Source organism: Bos taurus, chromosome 10 (genome assembly GCF_002263795.3).
Source record: "Bos taurus isolate L1 Dominette 01449 registration number 42190680 breed Hereford chromosome 10, ARS-UCD2.0, whole genome shotgun sequence".
Lineage (NCBI taxonomy): Eukaryota > Metazoa > Chordata > Mammalia > Artiodactyla > Bovidae > Bos > Bos taurus.
The window spans coordinates 100,853,248-100,869,378 of NC_037337.1; the positions used below are offsets into that span (position 1 = coordinate 100,853,248).

General features: G+C 52.6%; 1 protein-coding gene across 9 annotated transcripts in view; it reads right to left on the minus strand.

The window, feature by feature from the left end:
* FOXN3 (forkhead box N3) overlaps window positions 1-16,131 on the minus strand; it is a 448,976-nt gene that overhangs the window by 21,523 nt on the left and 411,322 nt on the right. For 8 of the 9 annotated variants that reach the window (XM_005212146.5, XM_024997328.2, XM_005212147.5 and 5 more), the window contains 2 exons: window positions 15,219-15,284; window positions 4,265-4,370 (listed from right to left, as the gene is read on the minus strand). In XM_005212146.5, coding sequence (XP_005212203.1) covers window positions 4,265-4,370; window positions 15,219-15,284 — 172 coding nt within the window. The remainder of the gene's footprint in view (window positions 1-4,264; window positions 4,371-15,218; window positions 15,285-16,131) is intronic. The other variant, NM_001206687.2, reaches the window with a different exon arrangement.

Consider the following 16,131-nt stretch of genomic DNA (forward strand, 5'->3'; position numbering starts at 1 on the left):
AGGAGAAGTTGCTTAGACTTGCACAGAAGACCTGTCACACAAAGCAGGGTAGGAAACAGGTCTTCAGGGGGCGCTAATGACCTCTGCCCTCCTGAGCAGATGGGGCAGCGGGAGCCCCTCAGGGACCCCTGGTCACCGCCACGTGGTCTGGCAGAGGACGCCTGCTGCTGTTCTGGTCTCTGCTGGGCTGTTTTCCCTTTAACCTCAGCTAACCTAGGTTCACCTGACACACGGCCAAGTTAAAAAAGGAAAAGAATTTCGATTACAATGAACGTGAAAGCACAGAACAGGACTTTCCCCCCCAGCAGCTCTTGATGGGCTTTACAAGGCCTCCTGCAAATGCCCACGTGGTTATGTTTCCGTTCATTTTTCCTGAAGGCTCGTGCCACCTATTTGCCAGGCACTTAGGCCATAAGGAAGGAAAAGGTCTTATAAGCGAGGGTCCCTGACCTTCTGCAGCCTTCCTCTCCCTGAAGTCTCTTAAAACTGAGGCGGAAAGTGCAGAGCTGGTATTGGGATAATGGCTAACACACCGTGGTCTTCTCTCTGTTTGGGCAAACGGGAGCTTGTCTCTACACACTGCGGCTGTTCGTTTTACCGAGAGGATTCTGCTGGGACCTCCGGTGTCGCCGGGGAAGCTCGCTGCTCTGGGCTGCATGCTTCTGGAGAGGATGGGCACGCAGAGCTACAGCCCCTGGGCCCAGGCCGCCCGCAGTGCTCCGCGCCGGGCCACCTGTCTGAGCCCGCCTGGCTCTGCCCTCCCGAGTCTGGGATGGGTGGGGGAAGGGCCGTGACCCCTCCCCTGTGCCCCGTTTCTGCGTCCCCCAGCCATGCCTCTCCCCCTTGAAGCAGCAGTCTGTCCTACAGGAGCTGCCAAATTGAGTCTGCGATTCCTCCGGTGCCCGCAGGCCCCACTTCTTCATGTGCCCGGAGAGGTGTGTGCACCAGTAGGAGCCTTCTCCCTAGAGACCCCTCTGGTCCTTCCACCGGTCCCTCCTCTGAACTCAGTGTCTCCTCCTAAGAGGCCTGGATCGCAGCCCCGGCCGCTCCTGGGAGCTCTGAGACCCAGCCTCGAGGGGCAATCATTCAAACCTCACCGGAGGGGATGTGGCCGCTTCCTGCAGTTGTTCCCTCTTTAACACCCTGAGTTCTCTTCCAGTCGCCTGGTTAATAACTTTCTACCTGGCTAACGGTTCTTTATTTTGAAGTCTCCCTGTTCGAGTCCCTAGCGTGGCTTCTGTCTCTCCCAGCTGGACCTGAAGGACGCACACGTCCAGCCCCGGAACCTGCTTGTGGTCTTTTACTGCGGCAGGAGCCTAAGTGAGGTGTTGGCTGGGATGGATGAGTAGCAACTCTTTGACCACGAATAAGATATCATTGTCTTGCTGTAGTGCTACCGATAACATCACCAATTCAATGGACATGAACTTGGGCAAATTCCAGGAGATGGTGAGGGGAAGGGAGGCCTGGTGTGCTGCAGTCCATGGGAATCACCAAGAGTCAGACACGACTTAGCAACTGAACAACACAACGCTATGTTACCTTCTAACCAAAATATAACCAGTTTAAAAAAACTAATATTTTACATAATACCTCCAGAGGGTACTAATCACCAAAAGTCAGCAATCACATATGTCGTGAGGGTAATAAAATGAGGAGGCAGCTCCTGCTGAAAGCCAGGTCCGTCGCAGGCCTCCTTTCCCTCTGCCTGGCTCTTCCCTTCTCCCAGGGAATGGCTAGAGTCACAGGGAGAACTCCGTTTGCTTAAAAAGGCACTGAAAAGATGCTGAGGACAATAAGCTGACGTCTATGCTTAGTGTCTGCACATGAAAGGAGATCTTCATGGCAAGTGAGAGGAGTCTGCGGCCTTCCCAACCAGAAAGGTACATGAGGAGGTTAGGCAGAAGCGATTTTGAGAACAAATAGGAGACGGAGTATGTCTCTCTCACAATGTGAGGCCAAGGCATAGCTATTTTGGCTCGAAGGAAGAGGCTTACGTTTCATGAACTGAAGGTCGTAAATTACTGATCTCAAGACATCTAAGAAAGATACGGGAGAAGCACAAGAAAAAGAACCTTTCCACACTTCTGGAAAGTATGGCCATGTCTGCTTAGCAGAAATGATAACTGGCTTTACCATACAATTACTACTCTAATTCCTACCAACTTCCCTCCTTAGTAGGTTCCAAATACTAGCATCTGCCCTGAAGATACGACTGCAAGGAAATCCAATCAGTCCATCCTAAAAGAAATCAACCCTGACTATTCATGGCTTCCCTTGTAGCTCAGTCAGTAAAGAATCTGTCTGCAATGCAAGAGACCTGGGTTTGATCTCTGGGTTGGGAAGATCCCCTGGAAAAGGAAATGGCAACCCACTCCAGTATCCTTGCCTGGAAAGTCTGATGGACAGAGGAGCTTGGTGGGCTGCAGTCCATGGGGTCACAAAGAGTCGGGCATGATTGAGTGACTAACACTTACTTACTTATTCATTGGAAGGACTGATGCTGAATCTGAAGCTCTAATACCTTGGCAACCTGATGTGAAGGACTGACTCATTGGAAAAGACCCTGATGCTGGGAAAGATTGAAGGCGGGAATAGAAGGGGATGACAGAGCATGAGATGGCTGGATGGCATCACCAACTCGATGGACATGAGTCTGAGTAAACTCTGGGAGTTGGTGATGGACAGGGAGGCCTGGCATGCTGTAGTCCATGGGGTTGCAAAGAGTTGAACATGACTTAGTGCCTGAACAACAACTCTGGCAAAAGCAGTTGGTTTGCTGGGAGGATTAAAAGACACAAGTGAGGCATTTCCCTGGCGTCCACGGGTTAAGACTTGCGCTTCCAGTGCAGGGGAAGTGTGTTGCATCCTTGGTCAGAGAACTAAGATCCTGCACACGCAGCCAAAAGATAATATAGACAAACAAAACCACAAGTGAGCGGAGAACCTCCACGTGGTTGATGCCCATCACAGAGCCTGAGCATGCAGTTCCCTCAAGCCCCAGTTAACAGACTTCCGGGGATGGTTTTCTTTGGGACATGAGACACTATGAAAGCGAAATGGCCTTGAGGCGTGAACGTGATCCAGAAGTGCTGCAAAGAAGCTGGGATGCGGTGTTGTGAAGGGACGCAGCCCAGCACGGCAGGTCTCTTCTGAACAAGCCATCGGGGCCCAGCGCTGAGCGTGTGACGAGGCCTCAGCCAAGCCAGCGGGACCCAGCTCTTGTCCTCAGCAAGCAAACCAGAGGACAGAGGGGGACGCACACAGCGCCACCCACCAAAAGCCACGCCCAAAGCAAGGGGTTATGCGTGCCAAGAAAAGAGGACTGCTCTGAGGCTGACTCAGAGGCCTGTTCAGAAAAGCCTGGGGAAGGGATCATTTTTGTGATGGGCTGAGAAGGAGGTGCTGCTCTCCACGGGGAGGCGGAGGGAGATCTACACAGAGGAAACCGCAGGATAAGATGGGCCAACCCCATCATCTGGAGAACAAGTCTGGCTGGAGGAGATGGGAGGGCCGGCGGGGCGTCAGGGTGAGATGGCGGGAGTCGACGGGGACGCTTCTGCAAACAGCTGGGGAGGCACACTGTAGGAAACCAGCCTGGTGACGGCTGTCGGGAGGGCGGGGGTGGGCAGGGGGAGGCACTCCCACTGGGGCACGCAAGGCTCCTTCCCGGGCAAGCGATGGGCCCTCCCCTGGGGCTGGCAGAGGAGCTGAGAAGGGTGGAGGAAAGAAACTTCCCAAGGAGGAGTCCACGAGGTTGGGCGGCTGAGCTGACTCTCGGGAGTGAGGGGGCTGACACCACCTGGTATTTACAGGCCACTTGCCGGAGCACTTTTCACACCTGCCTTTTTTGCACGTTTCATTGCAAGCCTTCCCAGGAGGCAGAGGAGCTTCATGGTCGAGGGAACTAACCCACAGAGGTCAGACATGCCCCCAGAGAGAAAGGGCTGGGTCTGGAGGTCGACCAGTTAGCCCAGAATCTAATGCCTACCCTGCCCACCGTTTCCTTCTGCTCACTTTACCCCACCTTCTCAGAATAGAGCAACTTCACTGCCATTTTGCTTCATCTCATCTGCAAAGAGACCAGGGTAATTTGACAGCCCAAGAAGGAGAAGCTGGCACCTAGATTGGGTCCTCGGGAGCTCTTTTAACGCCTTAAGACACCCAAGCTATTTCCGCCCTGACCACGCAGAGGCTGGTCTTCCCCGGCCCCCAGGTGGCCTTCCCGCTGCTCAGGGGGGCTTCGCCCAGCAGGGCCCCTTACCTCACAGCCGCTGTCATCCCAATGGGCGTGACTGGCAACGGCCGGACCCCGGGGAACAGGCCTCGGCTCAGAACCCGCGTTCCGTTCTGTATCACTCCTGGAGGAACTGGAAAAGCAAAGAGACACCACACATGAATCCCTCTGTGGAGACTTCTGTTCCAAGTCAGAAATTTTGGATACACCAGAGAAAGAGAGAGGGAGGGAGACAGGGAGAGAAAGAAGAGATACTCATAGGTACAGAGAGCAAGCAGGGAGAGAAAACACACACACACACACACACACACACACACGGGGGTGACAGATAGAGAATATCAAGAGAGCAAGACAGAAAGAGAGAAAGATACCACACCTCAAGAGAGAGACTTAGTCAAGTCAAATCAATAGCTTATGATTGATGCCTTGGTTAAAAAAAAAAAAAGTGGGCTGCAAATATCATTTTCCTGCATTTATTACATATAAGCTTTTATCTCTAGGCAGACCCTTTTGATCTCAAGAATCTGACGCCATCTTGAGCAAACAAATCATTTTCCTCACGCTTCTCCGGCCACGGTCAGAACTGGGAATATCTTTCTAAGAGTCCTTAGTCCAGGAAGGGGAAAAACAAAAAACAAAAAACCAGCCAGAAGAACAGCAGAGCCGATTTCACAAGCTCCTCGGCACCTCAGCGCTCACAACATCTCGTGAGCATCCTCACACCCGCCTCGGCGGGGAGTGCGGGGCCGTCGGAGGCGGGCTCCGTCTCGGAAGCACACGGCCCCTCTGCCGGCCCGCCTGCTCCTGCCCTGGAGCTCCCTCTCAGCAGACGTCCCGGGCGCTCTCTCGTCACCCGGGTCTCCTAGACACACTCAGCCCGCGTTACTCCTGGGCCAACCTTCTCGTCAGGGACCATCAGACGCTGCCCGAGCTGCGTGTAACTCACAATGGCCTCACACGGATCTGAGTTTTTATACAACAGGGGGACCAGAAGCAACCCCCGAGAGTCGATCTTTCTTGACCTCCCAAACAGCAGTTTCTTCTGGTTCACGCTACTGTTCTCCCAGCAGCATCAACACTCCTCCACACGTCTGCCTAGGGGCCAGGCATGCATCCTGCGTGACCACGCTGACAGAGGGCTTGTACACCTGGGCTTTAACCCGTTCTTCTGGTAGGGCTTTGTGAGAGCTCACGGAATCTACTTTTCCTTCTCTGAACCATGTTCTCGAAGACCCTTTCCGTCTCTAGCATCCTAGAGTCCCCAGCCTTGGCCCAGACTCATCCAAGGGCAGGGTGGACAGATTGTGCTTTCTCAAACACAGACCTAACCAAAAAGTCTACAAAATCATACCTTCAAAAATGAAAACCACTCTAAATATTAAGTTTTTTAAAAAGTCAATAAATTTATATATATATATATATTTTTTTTTTTTTTGATGTGGAGTATTTTTAAAGTTTTTGGTTGTTTCAGCTGCCAGACATGAGGGATCTTAGCTCCCAAATAGGGGTCAAACCTGTATCCACTGCATTGGAAGGCAAAGTCTTAAACAGTGAACCACCAAGGAAGTCCCTAGATATTAAATGTTTAAAAGCTGATATTATTTGTGTGGAACGACTACGCTTCCCAAAAGACACGGTACATACTTTTTAACTCCTGTAATTTCAGGTCTCTAAGAGCAGATTTATGTAAATACTCTAAACCTTAAGTCAGGTCTTTCACATTGGACGAATGTCTACTCTAGAACGTGGGATAGTTATAGACTGACTCCCTGGGCAGCTCCTGCTAGTATCCTCTGCCACATCTCATCCAGGTTTGTGTAAGGTCCCCGTTACTAGGCTGTACAAAAGGTGGGACAGGAGACGAATGGAAACTGGCGCCTGAAGTCATCACTAGCACAGCTGGGGCTCGAGAAGCCCCCGTCTGCTCCCACGCTTAATCGTGCAGGTAGGCTGAACTAGACCAGGAACTTCTACCCGTCACTTAACAGTCAGCCTGATTTCAGGTATTAGGTCGTCTGAGGTAGGGGACTCACCAAATATCTTAAAAGCATGAAACCTGTTATGATGTGATATTGCAACTAATTATCATGGTGTGCTTAGTTGATGAGTTCTACTTTGGGCACCTCATGCGAAGAGCTGACTCATTGGAAAAGACTCTGATGCTGGGAGGGATTGGGGGCAAGAGGAGAAGGGGACGACAGAGGATGAGATGGCTGGATGGCATCACTGACTCGATGGACGTGAGTCTGGGTGAACTCCGGGAGTTGGTGATGGACAGGGAGGCCTGGCGTGCTGCGATTCATGGGGTCGCAAAGAGCGGACACGACTGAGCGACTGAACTGACTGGAACTCTAGCAGAGTGTCCGGAATTTAAATCTACCCAAATTATCGAACAACTTTGTATAAATCTACAAGACAGCGTGGTATATGTGTAACTGCAGACCTACAGATCCACGGAACAAAAAAGAATCCAAGAGACTCACGTGTATGCGGTCAACTGATTTTTGACAAATTCGCAGACAATGGGGGAAAGAAGGTTAGAACAATGAGATCCACTTGAACAATAATGAACCTTGGTCCTAACCTCATACCAAATAGGAAAACTAATTAGGAATGCATTATAGAGCTAAATGTAAGGACTAAAGTTACAAAACTTCTGGAAGAAAATACAGGAGGGGAAATACCAGTAATTCCAGAGGACAGACATACGTATAAACCAGGACTCTGGTGTTCAAAGACGGATGCTTCAGGTGGAGGTTATTTTTGGTTTGTCTCTGTGTTTTGGGGATTGTGGGAAACGGTTTTTCAATCATTTTGCTGTGCGGTATCTCTTCAAAATGGTCAGTATTTAATGTATCAGTCACTAGGGATCTCATCTAGAACATCAAGCAGATCTGACAGAACAGTACTCCCCCAAAACAACTTAAATATTTAAAATCTACACCACAGTTATAATTCAATCAGTAAAAAAGGATTACAGTCTCATAACAGGTTGTACCAATTAATGGATTAAATTACCAAGTACCTGTCTACACATTAGATGAAGAGGACACAGGGTCCCCCCAGCTAGGTGGGACAGACAGAGAACTGAAGAGACAACGAAAACATACTGTAGCAAGTGCTGGGCCAGCGGGCCCACAGGTGAGAAGGACAGAGACGGCTAACCCCAAACAAAGGCCATCTGGGAGGCCTTCCTGTAGGAAGTGCCGCTGACGTTAGTATTCAAAGGCACACACCAGGCCTGGAAGTGATGAAAAGCATAATGTGCGTAAGAACTAAAAACTAATTTTGACAAAGCATATCATCCTAGCAGGAATGAGATGCATCTATCTACACCTCATCCCTGGTGGCTCAGATAGTAGAGAATTCGCCTGCAATGCAGGAGACCTGGGTTTGATCCCTGGGTTGGGAAGATTCCCTGGAGAAGAGAATGGCAACCCCCTCTGGTATTCTTGCCTGGAGAATCCCATGGACAGAGGAGCCGAGTGGGCTACAGTCCATGGATGTGGCTGCAAAGAGTCAGACACGACTGAGCAACTAAGCCTTTCACTTTCACTATGGCTACTGGGAAAACCACGGAAGGGCTGTGAGCAGGGAGGTGGTCTCTAGCCTGGCGGCTGAGAGCCAGACTCTGGTGCCACACGACCCGCTTCTGTGTCCCGTCGGTGTCCTTCACTGCCTGTGTCTCCTGACGAGCTCCTTAAGTAAGAAGAGGACTCACAGTATTGACCTCTCGGAGTATTTAGAGGTTTACCTGAATAAAGGCACGGCTGTTCTGAAAACAGATGTGGGTCGTCAATCTCAGTATCACCCATGCGCTCAGCACCCCCAGAGGCGCCCTGGAGCGGCCCGCGAGAACAGATGAGACAAGCTGGACGGGGTCGGAAGCCCCTGGCCATCGTCTGGGTCACACACGCAGCCGGAAGAGCAGCCACTGCGCTCACGGCACTTCCGTTCCCCGTGTGCAAATCACTTCAGAGTCACTCCTGTGGCGAAACACCCAGAGCACCTGAAGTCCTGCGACAAAGACTAGGGAGCCCCGGAGACGAAGCAGGAGGACTGAGCCCCGGGCACACATCCCCTGGCCGGGCACAGCCCTGCAGTCATCTGGCCATCAGAGGAGACGCAGCCCCGCCTGTACCCAGAGCCCTCTGCCCAAGTGGCTGGAGCCTCCGATCACCAGCGGCTCACCCGGTGTGAAGGAGACAGAGAGGAGGTCAGCGCTCACCAAGCAGCTACTGGACACGGCTCGCTCCACTCCCTGTCTCATTAAGCTCCAGGGAAGAAGCCTCTTGTGTGGTCACACACGGCCTCTGTCCAAAGTCTTGCCCCACCACAAGCCCTGTGGCTTTGGGCGAGTGCCTTACCCTTCTGCACCTCTGTTTTCTCACCTACAAAGGAGGCATGAAAGTACCTCAGAGCATCGTTTTGAAGATAAAACAAGACAAAGCACACAGCTGCTAGCCCAGCGGCTGGCCGGCTCTGTGGCTCACCGTCACCAAGGTCACCGTGTTCATCCTCCGCCATCGCGCCTCCCCTCACCAGCGCCCTCTCACTTATCATCTCTAAGGCGCAGGATTTAATGTGGTCAGGACATGCAGAAATTCTTTCAGTCTATTAGGCTTTTTGTAGCCCTCCCTAACTCTGCTTCCCTGGTGGCTCAGCCGGTAAAGAATCCACTTGCAATGCGGGACACTCCAGTTCAATTCTTGGGTCGGGAAGATCTGCTGGAGAAGGGTTAGGGTTAGGGTTAGGGTTAGGAGAAGGGAAAGGCTACCCACTCCAGTATTCTTGGGCTTTTCTTGTGGCTCAGCTGGTAAAGAATTCGCCTGCAATGCAGGAGACCCTGGTTCAATTCCCGGGTTGGGAAGATCTCTTGGAGAAGGGATAGGCTACCCACTCCAGTATTCTGGCCTGGAGAATTCCATGGACTGTATAGTCCATGGGGTTGCAAAGAGTCGGATACAACTGAGTGACTCTCACTTCACGAACTGCACTCGCCCACAAAGACATCTTCCTGGTTAATGCACTGTATTGACTTCACAGAGACGCTCAGGGACGGTTTCCCTGCAGCATGAAAAGGCCTTCCCTGAGCTGTTTCTGGAAACTGGCGACCCCGCTGGCGTGCACCTGAGGTTCTCCCTTGGACCCTGGTGCACATTCTCACAGGAGCTGCTGCAGGACGCTGCCCCACCCGCCCCAAGCCCAGCTTCCCAGTGCTTGCCTCGGGCAGCTCCTCACTGGGGGTGGACGTGCCCCTCTCTGCCCCCGGCGGCTGGTGACTCTTAACTGCTCCCACCCTTGTCTCTTGTCTCCCTTCTGTCTCCACACCCGGGTGTCTAGAATGTGGCTTCTGAGAGATGAATCCCGGCCAGTCTAACATGGCTGAGTAAGGCATTCCCAAGTCGACTTTTTGAGTCTGGATCTGGAGACAGGGTCAGTGCCCCTGGCCCTTCGCTTCTCAGCACATCTCCTTCCCTTCGTTTTCTCTGTGTTTCCCCCAACGCGTATCAACACACGTAAACCCAGGGCGCCTACCCAACCTGCAGAAATTAAACCTGGGCTCCAGCTAGAGAAGAGATGTCATAAGAAACTGGATATTTAAGATCAACCTCAAACTCAGATTTGTGGCTTCTCACTAAATCAACTAAAAAAAAAAAAAAAAAATCACACCCCACCTCTCCAGCAGCATCCTTTTCTGCTACATCATTTAAATATTTAGCTCTTCACATGGAAGTCTGCTCAATACTCTAATAACCTACATGCGAGAAGAACTTGAAAAGAACAGATACATTTGCATGTGCAACCGGGCCACTGTGCTGTGCACCGGAGCCCAGCATTGTGGACCAACTCCTCCAACAGAAGATGCTCTTTCAATTGGCTCTTCCAGGAGGGAAGGCTGGCGTTATGTCTGAGACTCTCAAATCCTGGGACAAGGTGCCAAGGACATCTGCACTTTGTCTTATACAATGACCCTCAACTTTTATCCATCAAGAAAGCGGCCCTCACACACACACAGATCAAATCAAGCAGCACCTTTCACTGTAATCCAAACGTGATCACTTCCAGAACCGAAATAAAACAAGTGGACAGCACAAGAGACACTTTCCTCTGCGCTCCGCCCGCCCCGGCTGCCTCAGCACCCCTCCCGACATGCAGTTTCCTTGATTTTCGCAGCTTCTAAAATTAACCTCTGAGCTCCGACTGCTGCGTTGGAGAGCAGCCCGGGCTAAGCTAGCAGAGGCCATAAGCTGAGCAGCAGGTGATTCGATAATCCTTCCCTTTCCTAGGACTGGCCCTTCCGCCTGCTTCCTTGCAAGGACGCTGGGAGGGCTGAGAGGAGGGAGCCCACTTCCTGGTGCCGCTACACGCATTCCAGCTCTGGGGGGAGGGGGTGCTGAGGGCCTCCCCCCGCACCATGAACACTCCCACCCCGACCCCATTCTGTTGTTTTGTTCATAATCTAGAGTTTCTCTCTGGGAACATTCCAACCAGGCATGATGTCAGCCTTTGCAGATGAGTGGGCTTCCCTGGCAGCTCAGTGGGTAAAGAATCCGCCTGCAATGGAGGAAGGAGACCTTGGTTCGATTCATGGGTGGGGAAGATCCACTAGAGAAGGGAAAGGCTACCCACTCCAGTGTTCTTGGGCTTCCCTGGTGGCTCAGCTGGTAAAGAATCCATCTGTAATGCGGGAGACCTGGGTTTGATCCCTGGGTTGGGAAGATCCCCTGGAGAAGGGAGTGGCTACTCACTCCAGTATTCTGGCCTGGAGAATTCCATGGACTGTATACTCCGTGGGGTCAAAAACAGTCTGGCATGACTGAGCAACTTTCACTTCATTTGAAGATGAGTAATGGTGCTTAGACTTCTGACTTAATAACAGTTCCTCTACTGGGGTCAAAGGTGACTCACAGGGCTCGTCAGAGGAGAACTGCAGAGCAGGTAGTTAAGTAGACGTGTGTGTGTGTGTGTGTGTGTGTGTGTGTGTGTGTGTGTACTGGGGTCAAAGGTGACTCACAGGGCTCGTCAGAGGAGAACTGCAGAGCAGGTAGTTAAGTAGACGTGTGTGTGTGTGTGTGTGTGTGTGTCTGTGTGTGTGTGTGTCTGTGTGATTCGCAGTGTGTACGCGGGCTCAGAGCTGACTCTTCACAACCCAATGGACTGTAGCCCACCAGGCTCCTCTGTCAGCGGAATTTCCCAGGCAAGAATCCTGGAGTGGGCTGCTATTTCCCGACCCAGGGACCAAGCATGAGTCTCTTCCGTCGCCTGCACTGGCAGACGGGTTCTTTACCACTGCGCCATCTGACAAGACCAGTGTGGCCACGCCAGAGCAGGTGAGATGTGGAATTCAGATCGAGCTGCGTTCTAAGCACACTGGATTTCAAAGACTCAATGTGAAAAAGAGGATGTAAAATATTTCATTAATACCGTAAAATAATACTGATTACATTTTGCAGGCCGATTCTTTATCACTGGAGCCACCTAGGAAGCCTTAATTAGAATCGAGAAGCTAGAATTAATCTACAGAGCCATATTTTTTTTTGGCAGGGGAGAGGGATGTGGATAGATTTGACCAGAAGCACAATCCAAAGCTCAGGAGGCAATGAGGCAGCGGTGTCCTGCCTGTATTTTCCTGGAAGCCATGTCCTGCAGAGCCCCTGAGACGTGATGGCACGCCTCGTGGAAGGCTCCCCACACCGCGACCAGACCGAGCCAGAAAGAGAGAACATTCCCTCTGGTGCTGTGGGGGAGGCAACGCTGCAGGCTGAGGTTCTGATGAGCTTGGCGCGCACAGCCACCCCACGGAAGCGAAGCGTCAGTGTGCAGGGAGGAGCTGAGGGCCCATGGGGAGGGAGCTAAGGGGCACAGGTGCAGTGGACACCCCCACGGCAGGAGGGGGCCTCCTCCTGACAGGGCTCCTGCCACCTTCTGGAGACGGCTCCCAGCCTGCGGCCAGTCTGCCCGTAGGAAGGATGAGAGGGCAGGACCTCAGCGGCCTGGGGCCCGGGATGGCTCCAGAAGAGCGAGGACAAAGGCGAGACCTTAAACCGCCCAGACCGGCCTCTGCCTGCCGCGCAGTGCCAGGGGCAGACAGACGGGGTGGGGCCCCGCTCACACGGGGGCGTTGAACCCGGGAGGCTGTCAACAGCAGCCCGCGAGAATGACGCTCCGGTAACAGACAGGCCATGGGCCCGCGCAGGCAGCAGGAAGGCAAGACCCCAAACCTAGGGGACACACGCGCACACACACCCCGAGGCAGGCTGCCCACTCCCCACCAGCGCCCCGGTGTCTGCTGCCTTTGAGTCTTTTGGCTAAAGGATCAGTTCAGTTCAGTTCAGTTCAGTCGCTCAGTCATGTCTGACTCCCTGCGACCCTATGAACCGCAGCACGCCAGCCCTCCCTGTCCATCGCCAACTCCCAGAGTTTACCCAAACTCATGTCCATTGAGTTGGTGATGCCGTCCAATCATCTCATTCTCTGTCGTCCCCTTTTCCTCCCGCCCTCAGTCTTTCTCAGCATCAGGGTCTTTTCCAGTGAGTCAGCTCTTCGCAGCAGGTGAGCAAAGTGACTAAGGGATCACCTCCCACTGTTGCCAGGCTTTGGGCAAAGCCGGCAGGGTCGGGCACAGTGGCTTCTGTGCTGTATGTCCGGGATGGTCTCCCTTCGGGAGGTGAGGTCCTGCCTCACATCCCAAACAAGAAATGTCAGGTTGGGAGGCAAAGGGAGAGCAAAGCATGGAAGAGCTAACTGCAGAGAGTCCTGGTGTCGGGACACAAACTGACTGCGCTTCTTAGGAGGCTGAGGGGGGGTGCCTGGGGGCCCCCCAAGTGCAGGAACGGACGCTCACCTCCTTTTGACGGCCCTGCTCCAATCTTGGGGGCTTCTCACCCACTGGCTATGCCCTAGCTGGATTTCCAGGGGATCTGATGAGGCTTGGGGTCAGACAGGAAGGTGAATATAAAGCTGATGCGCTACCCTCTGCCCAGTCACTAAACTGACTTCTCTGCTGTCTCCTTCCACGACTTCCATGGGCTGCCCAGTCCCTTCCTACCAGGACGCTAGAGCCTGCTCCTGGCAGGCTCACCAGGGCTGTGGCTGGGCTTCTCACAGTAGTCAGAGCTAGGTGGGCAAGCCCTACATGACGCCACAGCTTCACATGAACATGGAGCTGTGAAAACTCAAGTTCAGCATTTCAACACGCGTAAGACTGCGGACACCTGAGAAAATGTTACAATATGTGTTACAGTAAGGGAAAGGGGAGCAGTTCATTTAGCCATGAGAACGCTAAAAACAATTAACTTCTTAACTCGTCAGGATCAACCCTTTTCCTTTTTTATCTGTGATCAGGAATCTAGCGACAATGGATCTTTATAAAACTGCCCAGGATCTGTTAATGACCAATCCCCTTGCCTTTCCTCGATTAACTCCTTTATTCCTGTTCATCAAAATAATTTCTTTAAACCAACGATCACTGTGGGCAGTGACTGGTACGAAGGAAGGTACCCAAACCTTATGCAGCTCTGATCAAGTCAGTACACTTGCCCTGTGATGAATTATCCAACTTGATTTCAGAAAAGTGTTTCAGACCGTAACTGGATTACAGTGTGGTCTACTCTCTTCCTGCAAGAGTCATCTGAGAACCGAGTTCTTTTTTTTTTTTACTTCCGTGTAACTTCAAACATCCTTTAAAACCCACACTACAGGTTAACTGCTAGTTACAGGACTGCACTGGCTCTGCGTCTGCTTAGCAGTGGTGATTCCGTCTCGGAGGTGTGGGCAGCCTGTATTTCAATGGCCAGCAGGCTGAGCTCAGCAAAGAGAGAATGAGGATTCTTTCCCTTCAGGATCAAGTAACCACAGCCTTCAAGTAACCGCAGCCTTTGGCAGAGAGGTGACCGTCCTGAGAACGCCTGGCTGTGTCTCTTGGGTTTTTTAAACCAAGGAACAGGGGCGGAAGGATGGAGCCAATTTCCTAAAGCTGCTGCTAGAACTCGACATCAGACAGCTGGGGAGAGTCTGGGAACAGATGTTCTCCTGTGGGAGACTCCACAAGCCCCTGAAATGGGGGTCCCTTTGCTCAGCAGGCTGGGCGGTGCTCAGAACGAGGCAGGTGGGCATGGGAGGGGGTTGGCTGCGGCACGCCACGAGTCCACGCACAGCAAGGTGGAGACATCATTATCCTGCCAACGAGCCGAACAGGCCGCAGGGGCCAAGCTGGCTGTCCGAGCAACAGGCTTCCACCAGGAGAGGGACATGGCCGCCAGGAGGACAGGGGACACATATCTGCGTTTGGGTCATTGGTCATCACTGGGGGAGGAGACCATTCTAAAAACACGCTAGCTCCAGAGGTGGGGAGAAGACATCGGATGGTGCATGGAAGAGCAGTTCGAGGGAGGAAGCAAAGAGATGTCTTGGGCTTGGCCTTGCTGGAGGGCCGACAGGAGCCCTGCTTGGCGAAAGCAGCCCAGGCCTTCCGTCTGTGTGACCTCGTGCACAGGATGACACGGGGCAGGGGCACCCCGGTGTTGCCCTTTTGAGGCTGTTCCAAGCTCCTGCATAGGAGGAGGACGGGAGCCTGTTATTCATGAGGTCCCCCAGGGGAGAGGAATGTATGCAAATGGGTCCTGCTGAGTCCCGACTGTGAACTGGGCCCCTGCAGCCTCTTCTAGCAGAAACGACAGACTCCCAGCAACAGCTCCTGAAGGACAAAGGGTCTGTTCTCTGGGACTCACTCCTGGTCCCCTTCCCTGCCCCCGAGTCTCAAGCCCTGAAATTATCTTAGCATTCTGTCATCTTGGAAACACACCTATGCATTCTCTACGCACGTGTATGGAACCACGCACTGTGGTAATTCAAAGTGATTCTCTAAGTTGGGGGGGGCGGTCTGCTTGGGCATTAGTTCTTCCTACGGCCTGGTATGTACAGGAGAAGGTTAAGTTCACAAGCTGCGGTGGTGTAGGCTATAGAAGCATCTACTCACAACCTGCGTGTATCTCAGGGGGAGTATTCAAAAGCATCATGGCAGTGGCAGCGTCAATGTCAGGATCTGGAAAAATCAACCAATAAACAACATTATTTACAACGGGGCCGGTGTGTGCGTGTGTTCCTCCCCCTGCAAGTTACAGTTTATGAACGCAATAGAGAAAAAAACCAAAAATTCAGGAACTTGGGTCTTCCACGGTTGGCCCAGTGGTTGAGGATCCACCTTCCAATGCAGGAGAATGCAGGTTCGATTTCCTGGTTGGCAAACTAAGATTCCACATGCCCTGGGGCAAGTGAGCCTGAGTGCCCACTTGTTACAACGGAAAGAAGTCCTCTCGCCCATTTATTACAATGGAAAGAAGTCCTCTCGCCACAATGAAGGACCCACACACGGCAACGAGGGATCCCTCGGGCTGCACCTAACACCCAGCACCGTCAAAAACAAAGAAACACATAAAGAACGCAGAAACTAGAGGAGCATTCCCAAAGGTGACTTTCTTCCCGTTTGGATGCGCAAAGAAGAACGCTGCTCTAGAAGGAGATTTAAGGGGCACGTCGGCGAGGCTTCCGGACGCAGCGTGGGCTCCTGTGCACGGCGCTCATTCCATCGTTTGCGCCGCGTGCTCCTGAGAAGCTGCTGATCTCCGCACCCGCTCAGCCCTTCCCCCTGCGGTGGAGGGGCAGGAGAGCGGGGATGACAACACGAAGTCCAGCCTCGGGAACCTCTAACGAGGCGGGGACGCTCACGGCATCAGAAGAGAAAGCACTAGTCACACCTGCATCTAAGGGGACACTAACGGGACGTTCGGTTCTTTCCTTTCGTCAGCAGAACGTAAACCGCGTTTTGAGGCTGTCACAGCAGTGGTGGAGGAGGTGAAGGCGTTAAACACACACACACACACACACACACA